Source organism: Ictidomys tridecemlineatus, unplaced genomic scaffold, assembly GCF_052094955.1.
Source record: "Ictidomys tridecemlineatus isolate mIctTri1 unplaced genomic scaffold, mIctTri1.hap1 Scaffold_66, whole genome shotgun sequence".
Lineage (NCBI taxonomy): Eukaryota > Metazoa > Chordata > Mammalia > Rodentia > Sciuridae > Ictidomys > Ictidomys tridecemlineatus.
In genome coordinates, this window is record NW_027524621.1 from 1,164,075 (window position 1) to 1,181,628 (window position 17,554).

Below are 17,554 nucleotides of genomic sequence, written 5' to 3' on the forward strand. Positions count from 1 at the left end.
GTGTGCTAAGCATTGTGTGACGTGCACTTTTTCCAGTTGTTTTAGAAGAAGAATAACAAAAAAATGAGATAGATGTTGTCTTTACCTCCATCTTAAGAAATTTTCCAAACATCAGATTCATGACTCTAATCCGAGCACTCTTTAACTTCCAACTACATGCTCTTAGTTACTATAATAAAGTGGTTTTCATTTAAAAAATGGGTAGTTCCTTAATGACATGTTGTGAGTGAGCAGTAGCGAGGGAAGCCAGGAGACATAGTCCAAGGAGTGGAAGAGGGAAGTGTCCCAGTATGGACTGAGCCTCATCATAAATACTTGGCTTTCTTCTGTTTTGGGTACTAAATGCCAAAGCCATTTGGCTTGGTTATATATATGTACACCAAAGTTAAATATAAATATAACAGGTATGGTTTTGCTTAGTTTTTGTCATAGTTTTCATCTCGGGTATTTTCAAGCTAAAGTTTCCAAGTTACAGAATAGGCAATCTAGAGATAATTAACCAAATCTAAAAGGGCAAAATGAAAATGAAGTCCCATGATGTGGATCCCAATTGGTTCAGAATTCCTAAGAGATAGTACTTAGGGAGGTGGAGAGTTGCAAGTAGCAAATGAAAGCCAGGTAACACTATCTAAGATTCTGGTTCCTGTAGCCATAGAAAGTAGGCTGAGTATATCCCCTAGGGGGAGCAAGAGGGCAGGATGGGGAGTGCCGCAGGACTATCCAGGGAGATTGAAATTGAGAAAGGGCTTTTGGGTCTGGTGATCAGGGTGGTTATGGTTTTGCCAAAGTGGATCCCATAAACCACTGTAGTAGCAAAGCGGCTTGGCAAGGACAGGTGGCAGCTCATGGTGAGATGAGGTATTCAGTGGCACCTTCTCTTTATAAGAGTTTGGCAGTGGGAGAGGTAAGAAGGTAGCCAACAGGTTCTCTGAGTTCTCTCAGGACTGCTGGAAGTGCCTGTAAAAAATGCTGGTGAGAAGTGCTATAGAAGATGCTGGAATCATTTTATCTGCCCCCACTCCTCAAAAAAATTGGAGGCCCCAATTTTTTTTGGTATTGTAAATAATTGTCAAAGTCAACATCTCTGATCATCATTTATCACCTCTCTGCTTATTCCTCATCCAACTTCAAAACAGCCTGGCAGGTGTCATTTGTGATGGAAGAGAAGAAAGTCCATCAGGGAAAGAATTACCTGGTATCATTTAGACACTTAGCAAGTCACACATCCTCATCTGTGTTTTCATGAGAACTAACTGGATCTCTCGTTTTCTTCATTCAAGTTGAGTGACATACTGAAATTTGGCTTGGATAAACTGCTGTCCTCTGAGGGGAGCACCCTGGAGGAGGTAGACCTGGAGTCCATCCTGGGAGAGACAGAGAATAGCCAGTGGGCCTCTGATGCCCTGCCTGCAGCTGGAGGAGGGATCAGAGAACAGGAGGAAGGAAGTGAGTTGGGGTTAGGTGAGCCAGTGACTTCATCACCTCAAGGTAGGGTGTGAGTGAGATGCGTCCCCACAGGAAGTCCTGTGTCCTGCTCTGGGACCTTTCTTTCCTACCCAGCCCTGTAGTCATCTGATGACATTCTTAAGGCTTCCTGGTCCAAGAACTACCAGAGTAATCCTTGTTCCCTTGAAGCTGGACTTTGAATCCAAGTGATGATATTAATGTTTATGGTCCTGTCAGTCTCAAGGATTAAATTTGAACCTTTTCTCCCTTGACGCAGACATCTTCTCTGGAGTTTATTTGGTAAACCTCCTATCTTTATGGTGGTGCTTTGCACAGTGATTCCTCTTCTCAATAGTAGAATGTTTTTTAAATTGCAACTGATATTTATGGACATTTATTGTGTTCATCAACAGTACTGACTATGTTATGTGCTTTAGGTCGTTTAAGACCCATCAGGTGGGGGGCTGGGGTGGTGGCTCAGCGGTAGAGCACTCACCTCGCACGTGCAAGGGCCTGGGTTCAATCCTCAGCACCACATAAAAACAAAAGTAAAAATAAAGGCATTGTGTCCAACTTCAACTAAAAAAATACATATTAAAAAAAAAGACCCATGAGGTGTAGGAGATCATTTTTTCTTCCTTTTTCTTTTTTCTCAAATTTGGTGGCCCCTCTCTCTCTCTCTCTCTCTCTCTCTCTCTCTCTCTCTCTCTATATATATATATATATATATATATATATATATATATAGTTGTAGATAGACAGCATGCCCTTATTTTATTTTTTTTTAATGTGGTGGCTAAGGATCGAGCCCAGTGCCTCACACATGCTGAGTAAGCACTCTGCCACTGAACTACAACCCTAGCCCCAATATTTATCTTTTTGTCCATTTTCTGTTCTGAAATATTTGAATTTCAGACTTGAAAGGGTTTTTTGTTTTTCCTCATGATTATTTTTAAAATGACTGTTCTCCTGTATCAGCAAGAGGGAGTCAATATGGGCTGGTGTGAGAGGGTTTTACTGACCTTTTTTAAAAATTTTTATTCATATATGACAGCAGAAAGCATTATAATTCTTATACATATAGAGCACAATTTTTCATATCTCTGATTGTATACACAGTATATTCACACCCAGTTCCTGTATTCAAACCTGTACTTTGGATAATAATTATCACATTCCACCATCATTAATAACCTCATGCCTCCTCCCTTCCCCTCCAACCCCTCTGCCCTATCTAGAGCTTGTTGTTCCTCCCATCTCCCACTCTCTATCCCACTATGAATCAGCCTCCTTATATCAAATAAAACATTCAGCATTTGATTTTTTGGGATTGGCTAACTTATCATTATCTTTTCTAACTCCATCCATTTACCTGCAAATGCCATGATTTTATTTTCTTCTATTGCTGAGTAATATTCCATTGTATGTGTGTGTGTGTGTGTGTGTGTATGTGTGTATACATACACACACACATACACACACACACCCCACAGTTTTTAATCCATTCATCTATTGAAGGGCATCTAGGTTGGTCCCACAGTTTAGCTATTGTGAATTGTGCTGCTGTAAACATTGATGCATCTGTGTCCTGTAGTATACTGTTTTTAAGTCCTTTGGATATAGATTGAGGAGATGGACAGCTGGGTCAGATGGTGGTTCCATTCTCAATTTTCCAAGTTATCTCCATACTGCTTTCCATATTGGCTGCACCAATTTGCAGTCCTATTAGCAGTGTATGAGTGCCTTTTTCTCCCACATCCTCACCAACACTTATTGTGGTTTGTATCCATAATAGCTGCCATTCTGACGAGTGAGATGAAACCTTAGAGTGGTTTTGATTTGCATTTCTCCAATAGCTAGTAATGATGAACATTTTTTCATCTATTTGTTGACTGATTGTATATTATCTTCTGAGAAGTGTCTGTTCAGGTCCTTGGCCCATTTATTGATTGGGTTATTTTTTTTTTTTTTGGTGTTTAGCTTTTGAGGTTTTTTATATACCCTAGAGATTAGTGCTATATCTGATGTGTGAGGGGTAAAGATTTGCTCCCAAGATGTAGGCTTTCTATTCACCTCACAGATTGTTTCTTTTGCTGAGAAGAAAGAAACTTTTTAGTTTGAGTCCATCCCATTTATTGATTCTTGATTTTAATTCTGGCACCAAAAGAGTCTTATTAAGGAAGTTGGAGCCTAATCTCACATGATGGAGATTAGGGTCTACTTTTTCTTCTATTAAACGCAGAGTCTCTGGTTTTATTCCCAGGTCCTTGATCCATTTTGAGTTGAGTTTTGTGCATGGTGAGAGATAGGGGTTTAATTTCATTTTGTTGCATATGGATTTCCAGTTCTCCCAGCACCATTTGTTGAAGATGCTATCTTTTCTCTAGTGCATGTTTTTGGTACCTTTGTCTAATATAAGATAATTGTAGTTTTGTGGGTTAGTCTCTGTATCCTCTGTTGTGTACCATTGGTCTACCAGTCTGTTTTGGTGTCAATACCATGCTGTTTTTGTTACTGTTGCTCTGTAGTATAGTTTAAGGTCTGATATAGTGATGCCCCCTGCTTCACTTTTCTTGCTAAGGATTGCTTTAGCTATTCTGGGTCTCTTATTTTTCCAGATGAATTTCATGATTGCTTTTTCTATTTCTATGAGGAATGCCATTGAGATTTTGATTGGAATTGCATTAAATCTATATAGCGCTTTTGGTAGTATGGTCATTTTGATAATATTAATTCTGCCTATCCAAAAACAAGGTCGATCTTTCCAGAAATAGTAAATGAATTCAGCAAAGGAGCAGGATATAAATCAATACCCATAAATCAAAGGTATTTCTGTATATCAGTGACAAAGCCTCTGAGAAGGAAATGAGGAAAACTACTCCATTCACAATAACCTCAAAAAAAAAATGATACTTGAAAATCAATGAAAGAAGTCAAAGATCTATACAATGAAAACTACAGAACCCTAAAGAGAGAAATCAAAGAAGATCTTAGAAGATGGAAAGATCTACACATTCCCTTCTTAAAAGGAATTTATATTCTTCAAGAACTTTTTCTTGTTCTCAGCTTGTTGTTTTAATCGTATCCTATTCCCATTTCAAGGATATAATATCCTCCCCGAGGACATTTATTATAGCTTTTTAAAATATATCTCAGGGAGGATATTTATTATATCTTTTCAGAAAGTGTTACCCTGCCCACTGTATTATCTCTTTTTCCTCTATTTGCTTTTCCTTCTTCCTCCTCTTTTTAAAAGTTTTGTTTTTGGAGTCTCTCGTTCTTGTTAGCAGTTTATCTGAAACATCTGGTGTCCTCTGATCATCGTGCTGGTGAAATTCCCCAAAGCTGACAGGCAGCTCTGTTGTGAACTGGTGGGTGGCCTTTGGGCCTCATGCCAACAGCACTGGTTGGCAAGCCAGCTTTTGCACTGGGGGAGTCAGATTTGAAGATTTCACTGGACAACTCATTGTATCCTAAGACGAGTCCTATACCATTACAGTGAAATTGGTGGTTTAAATTGGAAAGACAGGGAGCTGAGGGCACATGATGCTCTTGGTGTTTGGTGTGCGGATCCTCTCAGTTCCTCCATACTGTGGTGCCTGTGCTTGTGCATCTGAGTTTTTGGAGAACTGAAAGGGTTTCAGTTCCTGCAGTCAGCCCCAGCTAGATACCAGTGTTTTGGTTCCACAGCTCTTTTGAATCTGTTGTCCTCTTTTTATCCACTTTTTATCTTCCAAAGAATTCGTGCACTGTTTCATCTACCATTGCCTCATATATCTTTTTAGAAATCTGTGTATTGTCCTTTAGCTGTTTTGGGTGAGAGAAAAAATAGATGTGTGTGGTCATATTTTTAAGTTGTATTTGATTACCTTAGTACCAAGTTTCCACCCTTTTCTGTACTCATCTAGATTGACTTTATTTACTAGAACAAAATAAAATTGCAGTGTTTTCAGAAAGATAATTATATATTTCAGTCTACCTACAAAAAAAATTACATTTTTGCAGACAGTTTAACTGTTGGATTCTCTACTTGGATAAAAATTTGGAATGTTGTCTTCGATGACTGTCTTGATTCTCTTTGTGGTAGATGGTTCCTCTGGCAGGACCCAGATGAGGGTCTAGACCTGTGGGCTCCAGCTGCCTCTTCGAAACAGAGTGAAGACATAAAGCATGGTTAAAAATAACAAATGAATATGAAAGAGGAGTAGTTAGAGCAGCCCATTCACAATTAAGTATAAAGTAAGGTTGCTTTATCTTTAATGCCAAGTTTTTTAAAAAGCACAGTTATATGGTAAGGTGAGCATGCCCAGAAACCTGCCTTGGGAGCATGCGCAAAACCTAGCCCCGCCCAACTCCTCCTTTGAAGGTGGAAATGGAGTTGCCCGCCCCTTGAGCCAGTACTGGTTAATGGAAGTGAAGCAGGAACTAACAATAGGCTGCTGCCTTTTCATTTGTTTGGCCAGCGATTTACATCATTCTGTCTCATCCAGAAGGTGTAAGATTTCCATTGCAAATAGAGATTGTGGAGAGGGGTCAGCAGCTGGACTAGGGGAGTAAGATGTTACTTTTCCTGGTGGTCCTTTGGATTTTGCTTCGCTTTCCAATGTCCTGTGCAAACAGAAGCATGGCTGATGGTTATTAGGAGAAAAATACATGAATAGTCTTTTAATTGGTTCCTTGATCATTCTTTTCTCTTTTATTACAATTTTAGCTTTTAAGTGACTCGGCTGCCTTCTCTACTATTTGGTCATGAATTTCTTTTTTTCCTTCTCAACAAGGATTGTTCTGGGGACCCAAGTGCTGTTAGCTTTTATAAGGAATGTTGATTACTTTATATGAAATAGGATGGAAGGAGGTTGATTAAACCCTGTGAAATGAGAGACAGTTGGGGAATTCTGGGAAAGATGGCCATGGACAAAGATTCGTGGGATCACAATGTACTTCTACAATATTTGTGAGAGGGATGTGTGAGATAAGGATCAGATTTTTTTTAAATAGCATCAGGTATCAACCAGCACTAATGAGTGAAAGCTAAAGGGAGGCAGCTTGAAAGTCTTTGCAAGAAAGGATTTTGTTCATAACTATGACTTCACAAATAATGACTCTCCCAGGATTCTCTGAATTTCCCCTCTGAGAGTGGACCATTTGAGTAGAACCAGAGTATCAAAGAAGAAATTTTAAAATCTAGTAAAAATTTATATGTGGATTTTTCAAAATGCTACAAATAGTTGATTCTTTGCTGTCTTTAAACAATATACAGTAATCACAAGAAAAGTTCCTTCTGTTCTTTGTGTCATTAGTTCTTGGCCTCACTCAAACCTAAGTGATGATGTGGAGGAAGAAAGCACACAAGATAACATGGCTATTAGCTTCCAGTTTAGAGGCTTGTCCTGGCAAACATTTCTTCTCTTTTCATGAGGTATAAAAATATAACCAAAACCCATCAGGACAGATTTTATATGGCTAAAAATTCATGATTTCATGAAAATAGGAAAGAGTATTTCTGATTTTTCTTAAAGTTCTCAAATACATCTAAATAGTAGATAGAAAAGACAGTGGAATGAGATTACCAACATTACCCTAAGTACACATATAAAGACACAACTAGGGGCTGGGGATGTGGCTCAAGCAGTAGCGCGCTTGCCTGGCATGCATGCAGCCCGGGTTCGATGCTCAACACCACATACAAAAAAAGATGTTGTGTCCACCGAGAACTAAAAAATAAATATTTAAAAATCTCTCTCTCCCCTCCCTCCTCTCTCTCTCTCTCTCTCTCTCTCTCTCTCTCTCTCTCTCTCTCTCTAAAAAAGACACAACTGATGTGACTATGTATACAACCAGAGATATGAAAAATTGTGTACCATATGTGTAATATGAATTATAATGCATTCTGCTGTCATATATAACAAATTAGAATTAAAAATAAATAATTTTTTAAAAAAGATTTTAAAAAGTGGGAAAATCAGAAACTAATATCGTTCCATGCTGTACATATCACTTCCCTTTCTCAAGTACAATCTGGCACAAAATGTGTTGAGAAGAGATTCCCCTCCAAAAAAAAAATCCACTGGGGCTGGGGATATAGCTTAGTTGGAAGAGTACTTGCCTCACATGCACAAGGCTCTGGGTTCAATCCCCAGCACCACCAAAAAAACCCCAAAATCTGATATTACATCCAATGGCATGAACAAGATTTAAAAAGCCACATAACCATAATGAGAGCATAAAGCACACAAAAGGCTTTCTAGATTCCAATCTAGGAAAAAAAAAAAACATATCCCAAGGAAGGAGAACAATGTTCTTGCAATTACTTTTCTCTAAGGAGTGTCTTAGTATGGTGATGAATGACCTTTTTTAACCCCCAGCACTGAGGATTGAACTGAGGAGTGCTCTACCACTGAGCTACATCTGCAGTCATTAATGTTTGTTTTTTTTTTTTTTATTTTTCTTGAGACAGAGTCTCACCAAGTTGCCCAGGCTCTCCTCAAACTTACGATTCTCCTACTTGTCAACCTCCTGAGTAGCTAGGATTATAGGCATGCACTATTGTACTGGCTACAAATTATATGTTTTTAAATCAGGAAATTGTCATTTAGAGAATATTATTCCCATAAGTTCTTTCTATATAAATTATTATAGAGCAAGCTTCACATAACCAATTGAAGAGACATTATCGTTAATAGATTATCCTATATTGTAGTTAATTGTATGGAAAAGGAACAATGTAGCAAAAATGAAATCATAAAAACAAAGACATTTCACATAGTAATGTAGATTAAAATGTCATCCAACTATAAATTCCCCCAAAATGCATGGACCAAGATCCTACCCAAGATTGAGACTTGAGGAAGGACTGACTGTATCCTTTAAAGGCACAAACTCATTTTTTCTTCTCTGTGGTACCCTGTGCCACACTGTAAAGAAGCTCAGGCTATCTTACTGGAGGAAGAGTCCATTTGAAGAAAGCCCCTGACATATGAAAGACCACATGGAAAGGGAGACTATATAAAGCCAACAGTCAGCACCTTAGTTCCGGACATACAAAGCCATCTCAGACCTTGTAGTCTAAATCAGGCGTGTGCTGTATGGGTGAGCCTAGGTGACACTGGAGCAGAACCTTGGTTAAAGTCTTGACTTACAAAATTATGAGAAATAAAATGGTTGTTTGTTTGGTAGTGGGGATTGAACTCAGAGGCTCTCGACCACTGAGCCACATCCCTAGCCCTATTTTGTATTTTATTTAGAGACAGGGTATCACTGAGTTGCTTAGTGCCTCGCCATTACTGAGGCTGGCTTTGAACTCTCAATCCTCCTACCTCAGCCTCCTGAGCCACTGGAATTACAGGTGTGCACCACCACTCCCGGCAAATGGTTATTTTTTAAAGCCACTAAATTTTGGAATTTTTAAAAATATAACAATAGATAACTAAAACACTGTTTATTGATGATTTGTAGGGCTTTTATTTAATGACCAGTTTTATTAAAGAATACCCCATTTATTTCTACTGTGATCAGCAAACAAACTGAAATTCAATATTTAAAATTTTTTGCCAAGAATATAACCTATCTTGCAAGTTTCCATGAGGACTAGAAAAGAATATATATTCTGGAGTTGTTGGGCATTGTCAGTCAATGTCAATAAGATTAAGGTGGTTGATAGTTTTGTTCAGACTCTTGTGTATCATTAGTGATTTTTTTTATAGTGTTACTATCAGTTGTTAAAAGGGTGTTAAAAATTCAAAGTATAGATTTGTCTCTTCAGTTTTGTCAGCTTTCATATATTTGGGGCATATAAATGTTTGGTTGTATGGTGTCATGTTTCTGTGTTCTTAAAAACACATTATGGTATTATGAAATGTCTTTCTTATCTCTTATAAAACTCTTTATCTTGAATTAAATCATCTGATGTTAGTATAGCCTCTGCATTCTTCTTGGCTTACTATTCATGATGTATTTTTATCTATTTCTTGTTTTCGTTCTATTCATATTTTTATTTAATGTAATTAAATAAAATTACATTAAATAAAAATTAAATTTTATTTAATTTATCCATTAGCGTTTAGCTTTATTGCTTTACATTATTGTTTTAGCAATGTTTCCAGGAATTATGAAATGCATTCTTTAATTTATCACAGTTTTCATAATTTAAATTGTGATACTTTCTCACATCTCCCCAAGTCCTTTGTGCTTTGTCGTCATACATATTACAGCTGTATACCCTATGTTTTTTACCTTAGTCATGTTTCCAAGAAATTAAAAGAATAAATATGTATACATATTGCCTTTTATATTTACCTACATTTTAGTATTTCTAGTACTTTTCATTTCTGTTTATGGTGCATTGTCTTTAAAAATATCTACCCCAAATTCTCCACATTCCTGTATCATGTTGCTTCTCTCATTATGAAGTAATATCTATTTTCCCACCAGCTGAGTCTGGGCTGGTCTTTTGTCTTGTTTTAATGAACAAAATATATTTTTGGTGAAAGTGATGCCATGCCAATCCTAGACCTAACACCTTGGGAAGGTGTATACCTTCTACTTTTATCCTCTAGAAATCTAATCAACAAATAAAAAATTTTAGAATGACTGAATGACTAAAAGCATTTGAGGAGATAAGCCTGACCCAACCAGTTGAGCTAGCAGACATGTAAACAAAGCTATTTTGTCAGTTCTACCTTTGGTTAAACAATCCCTGCTAAAGGAAACCACATAAGCACTAATAAATACCTAGAGCAAAGGACCCATCAGGTTATGTAAAGTCAAATCATAGAATAAGGAGAAATAACAAAGAATTTTTATTTTAAACCATTAAATTTATTACACAGTGAACTAAAACACACAGTGCATCTGTTTCTACCTGATGGATCATCTCCTTTTATCCTGAAGAGGTTCTTTTAGCATTGTTAATAGTAGAGATCTATTGGTATTAAATTTTCTTACTTTTTATTTATTTGAAAATGTCTATTCTACTTTCAGTTTTGAAGAGTACTTATCCTAGATTAGCAGTTTTTGTCTTCTAGCACCTTAAACCTTTCCGTTAACTTTAATCTCTCATTTCTGATAAGAAGTCAGCTATCATTTTAGTCATTTTTACCTATGCGTAACACACCACTTTTTTCTAATTGCCTTCAAGACCTTTTTCCTCCTAATTGATTATTTACAGTTGACTTTGATGCATCTAGATGTGATTTGCTTTGTAACTAACTTTAGTATTCACTGAGTTTCCTAAATCTGTTAACATCTTTTTTGTTAATTTGAGATAATTTTAGCCATCATTGTCTTAAATATTTTTTCTGTACAATTTATGCCTCTATTCTTCTAGAAATCTAATTATATGTATATTAGGTCACTTTGTAATGATAGTAACCAAGTCTCTATTTTTTTCTTTCTGATTTTTAGACCAGATAATTTTTATTGGTCTATCTCCAAGTTAACTTTTTGATGTTTTTGCACTATATAATCTGTTGATAGATTTGTTTCATGAATTTTTCATTTCAAATACTATACTTTTTATTTCTTTTAAAAGAAATTTTTCATTTATATGTTGACACCCATATCTACTTATTCATTATGATTAAGCTTTTCTTTAATTCCTTGAAATTAGTTATAAAAACTTTTTAAATTTTTTTTCTGCTAATCCTAACATCTGGGTCAGCTCACGGAACTTTTTTTATATGTGACATTTTCTCTTGTGGTTCTCATTTTTCTATCTTCTTTGCATTCTGGCAAAATTTAATGATATTCTATATGCCTATAGTTTGTGAAGCATTTGTTTCTCAGATTCATGACACTGTTAGAACCTGAAGTATTAGCTGTTGGGTAACTGTGAATTCTTTTTTTTTTTTACTTGAAGTAGATTGTCTGAAATAGGCATATTCTCCTCTGTGTTTATCCAAACCTCCCTGTCATGTGTACTACAAGTTACAATTTGGAAGTTACTGTATTAAAATTCTGTCTGTTCATGGTTCTAGAAAAGTGATGTTCTCTCCAAAATACTGGTTACTACAGCAGCATTTTTAATGTTGTAAAATAAGAATAAAGGCTCTGAAGGCCAGAGATTTTAAAAAGTCATTTTACAAATGTTACGTTAAATTAAAACTGAGCTTTGCTGTAATACTCTTTTCTCTTCAAAATGTGATGGTACAGGAAAGGTGTTATATGCAGGGGTGGTATTGCAGGGGAGCATTTTAAATTGCAGAAGTAAAAAAGTTATAATATTTATAATTTTGATGAGTTTATTTTTATAGGGAAGATTTTTCTCCCCTGAAATTTTTTCTGGAATAGCAAAATGTTTCCATTATTAAAAATTGAAATTGTTAAAAAAAAAAAAGAGTTCAACGCTAGCCTCAGCAATTAAGGGATGCACTTAGCAACTCAATGAGACCCTGTATCTAAATAAAATGCAAAAAAAGGGCTGAGGTTGTGGCTCAATGGTTAAGCACCCCTGGGTTCAATCCCTGGTACCAAAAAAAAAATTTTAATTATATTCTGGTCATTTATAGATGATACATCATAGGAAGTCTGGATTATATTGTCTTCTTATAAAGGATATTCTGTTTTATGTGTCATGCAGGCTAATTACTGGTGAATTGTTTTGATCATATTAGATTTGGTATTATTATTATTATTATTATTATTATTATTATTATTATTATTATTATTATTATTTGGTACCAGAGATTGAACTCAGGGTACTCAATTACTGAGCCACATCCCCAGACCTGTTTTGTATTTTATTGAGAGACAGGGTCTTGCTGAGCTGCTTTAGCACCTTGATTTACTAAGGCTGGCTTTGAGCTCGTGATCCTCTTGCTTCATCCACCTGAGTCACTGGGATTATAAGCATATTCCACCTCGCCTCACTAGGTTTGGTATTTTTCTTTATTTCCATATTTCATGGTGTATTATACTTGTACATAATGGTGGGATTTGTTGTTATGTTTTCATACATATGTACAATACAGTGATAAAACTTAGCCAATATCATTCTCGAGTATTTCTCTTTTACCTGCTTTCCTCTCTCCCCTGATCCCTTTCCTCTGTTCTACTGACCTCCCTTTGATTGTCGTCAGATTCCTTTCACACACACACACCTTTCTTTTCCTTTTTCCTTTCTGGCTGCCACATACATTTTCAGCATGAATCAATTTTGATTTTAAATTTAGGTCTACCATTTTCCCATTGCTCTTTTGTGTGTGGTTCTTTTTGCTAAGGCTTATTCCTGAACTCTTAATTAAGTACCTGATATATTAGTGAAGCTGCTGCAACCTGACTCTGCTGGAAACCATTTCTTCCAACATTGCCATTTAGCATCATCTTCAGTCTCCTTTATAGCAGTCAAACTCTGCTAAGCCTTACAGAGTCTCATCTGGTACATTCATATCAAAAATGAATTTCCTCCAGGCTTTTAGTATTCTCTCTCTAACATACACATAATTACATTGCACCCACCATAAATAGCTCAGACATTCTTGTCCACAAAATTCCAACCACTATGATAATCTTGCACTTTGATAATTTTCTCCTTAACTCAGTATGACCACCATCTTACTTGAGCTTCATCTCCCTAATTGTGTTTTGTGCACCAGGCCTACAGTCATGTCTGAAATTAATACCTGAAAATGTTTAGTTTTTCTAGTTTTATACTCTTTTGTGTCAGGAAAACAAATCAAGTACATTAGATCTATTACAGTTTCAAGTAAAAATACTAACTTACTTTTATCTTTGCCCATCAATAGTGGTAGAGACACTTAGGTCAACTTACATAGAAACTGCAACATCTTATATACTCAACAACAATTTCATTGTCCATGGAACGAAAAATTAATTGAAAGAGTAAACCCCAAAATGGATATCTGAAAAATAAACTGGTCAAAATTAGTAAGGCAATCAGACTTAAATAATCATATATTTTACCAATAGCACTAACTTAAAAGTATGAGTCTACAATAACTAGAAAAATACATGTTAATGGCTAGAGGCATAAAAGTTTCTATTATGATAGGCAGTCTCTTATGATGCTTTAATATTATATGATAGTTGTGAAATGATTACAAACTAATAATGAACATAATCTATTTGCAGATTAAAATGTTCTTCCCTGTATTATCTACAAAGTTTAGATAAACCTCAAAATGCCCTGGAAAAGAAATTTCTTAAGTCTCATCAAAATGAACTGCCAGGTTTTTTCCTAATTTGACATGACACAGTGCCAAGATTTCTAGTCCTGAATACACACTTTCTATAGGGAAGAGACTTTTATCTTGGCAATTAATAGATCATTTATCTCATTTCATACAGCCAATTTTAGTCGTAAGAAAAGAAATGTTTATATATTTATTCTGCTGACTTTAATCTATAATCTAATCAGGGATCAACAAACTTTTCCTGAAAAGAGACTGATAATAAATATATTAGACTTTGTAGGCAAGTCTTCATTGCCACTCAAGTGCCAGTGTAGCACAAAACAGCCTAGACTGTGGGTAAATAATATAAGTTTCTGTGTTCTAATAAAACTTTGTTTACAAAAGCAAGTGTTATTGTTGGACATCGTGGTGTGCTCCAACAGTCACAACTACTCAGAAAGCTGAGGCAGGAAGATTACTTGAGCCTAGGAGTTTAGGCCAGCCTGGGAAATAAGAGAGGGGGGGGAGGGGAGAGAAGAGACAGGAGAGAGAGGGAGGGAGAGAGAGAGAGAGAGGGGAAAGAATGAAAGAAGGAAGGAAGGAAGGGAGGGAGGGAGGGAGGTAGGGAGGGAGGGAGGGAGGGAGGGAGGGGAAAAAAGGAATAAAGATAACAATTAAAAAAAAACAGTGTCAGGCTCATCACTTTTCCAGAGTATTAATGTTTATGCTCACAATAGATGTTTGGCTAGGCTGTATACATACATACATACATGCATACATGAAAGCAATTCTGTTCTTTTGTTTGCTTTCTTTTATTTTTTCCATTTTTTTTGTTGATACATTATAGTTGTAAATCATGGCAGTATTTGTCGTTACATATTTCCACATGCACAATATAACACTCCAGTTTGGCCTATATCATTCCCCAGTATTTTCCCTTCACTCCTCCATCTCCTGGTCCCTTTCCTACACTCTACTGATCTCCTTTTGATTTTCACTTTCTTTTCCTTTTTCCTCTCTTGCTTCCACATCCGAGAGAAAACATATGCTCCCTTGATCTTATGAGTTTAGCTTATTTTGTGTAATAGAATGTTCTCAAGTTTCATCCGTTTTCCAGCAAATGACATAATTCATCTTTATGGCTGAATAAAGCTCCATTGTGTGTATATGCCACATTTTCTTTATTTATTCATCCTTGATAAGCACCTAGTTTGGTTCCATAGTTTGGCAGCTGTGAATTGTGCTGCTATAAACATGGGTATGCATGTACTACTCTAGTATTATGACTTTAATTCTTTAGGATAAACATTGAGTAGTTGTATAGCTGGGTTATATGGTGGTTTCCTGCCTAGTCTTTTGAGGAACCTCCATACTGATTTCAATAGTGGTTATATTCATTTACAATCCTATCAACAGAGAAAAAAGTGTCCCTTCTTCTCCACATTCTCTCTAGCATTTATTATTGTTCATATTCTTTTTTTTTAAGTAGTTGGACACAATACCTTTATTTTTATTTATTTATTTTTAATGTGGTGCTGAGGATCGAACCCAGGGCCTCGCACGTGCTAGACAAGCAATCTGCTGGTTTTTTTTTTTTTTTAAGGGCGGGGGGAGAGAGAGAGAGAATTTTAACATTTTTTTTATTTCTTAGTTTTCGGCAGACACAACATCTTTGTTTGTATGTGGTGCTGAGGATCGAACCTGGGCTGCGCGCATGCCAGACAGGTTCGCTACCACCTGAGCCACATCTCCAGCCCCAGCAATCTGCTGTTGAGCCACAACCCCAGCCCCATATCGTTCATATTCTTGGTGGCTGCTATTCTGACTAGAGTGAGATGAAAGCTCACTGTAGTTTTGATTTGCATTTCCCTAATTGCTAATGATGTTGAACATTTTCATAGATTTGTTGTCCATTTTTATTTCTTCTTTTGAGAAGAATCTGTTTAAGTCATTTGCCCAATTAAGCTAGGTTATTTGAGGTTTTGGTATTAAGTTTTTTAAAGTTTCTTATATAGTCTGGATATTAATCCTGTGTCAAAGAGTAGTTAGCAGGGCTGGGGATGTGGCTCAAGCGGTAGCACGCTCGCCTGGCATGCATGCAGTGCAGGTTCAACCCTCAGCACCACATACAAAGATGTTGTGTCCGCCGAAAACTAAAAAATAAATATTAAAAAATTGTCTCTCTCTCTTTTTTTTTAAAAAAAGAATAGTTAGCAAATATATTTTCTCCCATTCCGTAGGTTCTTTCTTCATGTTACTAATAATTTCCTTTGCTGTGCAGAAGCTTTTTAATTTGATGCCATTCTGTTTATTAACTTTTGTCATTATTTTCTGAGCTTTAGGAGTTCTAATAAGAAAGCCTTTGCCTGTACCTATATGCTGGAGTCTCAAACCTATATTTTCTTCCAAGGATTTGCATAGTTTCTGGTCTAATTCCTGGGCTTTTGATCTCTTTCAAGTTTGTACAGGGTCTAGTCTTATTTGTCTACATATAGATAACCAATTTTCCTGGCACCATTTGTTTAAAGCCTGTCTTTTCTCCCAATATATTTTTGGCATATTTGTCAAGAATCAGATGACTGTTAACTGTGTTGGATCTTTTTCTGTGTCTTCTCTTCTTTCCCATTGGTCTATGTATCTGGTTTTATGACAGAGCCATGCAGTGGTTATTTCAATAGCTTTGTAGTACAATTTGAAGTCAGGTATTGTGATGATGCCTCCAGCTTGCTTATTGACTTAGAATTGTTTTGGCTATTCTGAATATTTTATTCTTCCAAATGGATTTCAGGACTGTTTTTTTCTAGGTCTGGAAAAATGACATTTATTATTATTATTATTATTTTAAATTTATATATGACAACAGAATGCATTACAATTTATATTACATATATAGAGCACAATTTTTCATATTTCTCTTTGTATACAAAGTATATTCACACCAATTTGTGGGCATTTTGATGGGAATTGCATCAAATCTGTATGTTGCTCATAAAACCAATTTCAAACATATACAATCATATTAGTAGTGATTTTAGTGTCCAAAAAGAGATCTACTAAACAATAATTACTGGGCTGGTTTGGTGACTTGTAGTCCTAACTACTCAGAAGGCCAAGCCAGGAGGATTGCTTGAGTCCAGGAGTTGGAGATCAGGTTACGCAAAATAGCAAGACCCCCATCTTAAAAATAATAATAATTACTGATATCAAAACACATCTCAATCATTATGATAGTCACTAACTCTTCATTGTTTTCCTTGAAACTCTAATATACAATTAGTGAATGTCAATTTAGGACTAATTGTGCTATGTTATAGAAGAGAAAGCTGATTATAATAGTAAATGAAATCAGCTATCATGAACTGATTTGTGTTTATTTAATTACAATTATCATGCTGATGACTCTACATATTAAGTCTCCACCTATAGTCCCCTAGGTGCTAATTTTAAAGATATGAGTTTTCATTAAAAATAATAAAAGAAACCCCTCTATGCATTTCAATAATTCAAATTGTATCATAATTTGACTATTAACACAAGGGAAAATCAATGCAACTAATTCAGATTTAAATTCAAGATTACACAGTGCAAAAGAGGGAATAGTCTTGGAAAGGGAAGTAGAAAAATGTAAGATCCCTCTTAGAGGTCAGAAAAAATAAATTAAAAAATGTGATTTTTTTTAAAGGTAGTGTTAACTTGAAGTGGAAAACAAAAAGCAAAAAACCTTTGAAGCAAAGTCAGTTGTGTTTACAAGGACCTTTGAGTTTCTTTGATGTTTTAGTGATTCTGGTTTTTAAAATGTTGATTTGTGGAGGATGGGCACAGGGGATTGAATCTAGGTGCTTAACCATTGATCCACATCACCAGCCCTTTTTTTACATTTTTTTTTATTTTGACATAGGAAATCCATAAATTACTTAAGGCCTTGCTAAATTGCTGAGGGTGACTTTGAACTCAATATCCTCCTGCCTCAGCCTCCAGAG

The 17,554-nt window shown here is 35.9% G+C and overlaps 2 protein-coding genes across 2 annotated transcripts in view; both read left to right on the top strand.

Annotated features, from left to right (window-relative positions):
- LOC144374356 (uncharacterized) overlaps positions 1-17,554 on the top strand; it is a 234,268-nt gene that overhangs the window by 53,040 nt on the left and 163,674 nt on the right. The window lies entirely within an intron of this gene.
- The window catches only part of LOC144374355 (transport and Golgi organization protein 1 homolog), a 79,223-nt gene continuing 62,942 nt past the window's right edge, over positions 1,274-17,554 (top strand). The window contains exon 1 of the mRNA XM_078037209.1: positions 1,274-1,446. Coding sequence (XP_077893335.1) covers position 1,446 — 1 coding nt within the window. The 5' untranslated portion in view covers positions 1,274-1,445. The remainder of the gene's footprint in view (positions 1,447-17,554) is intronic.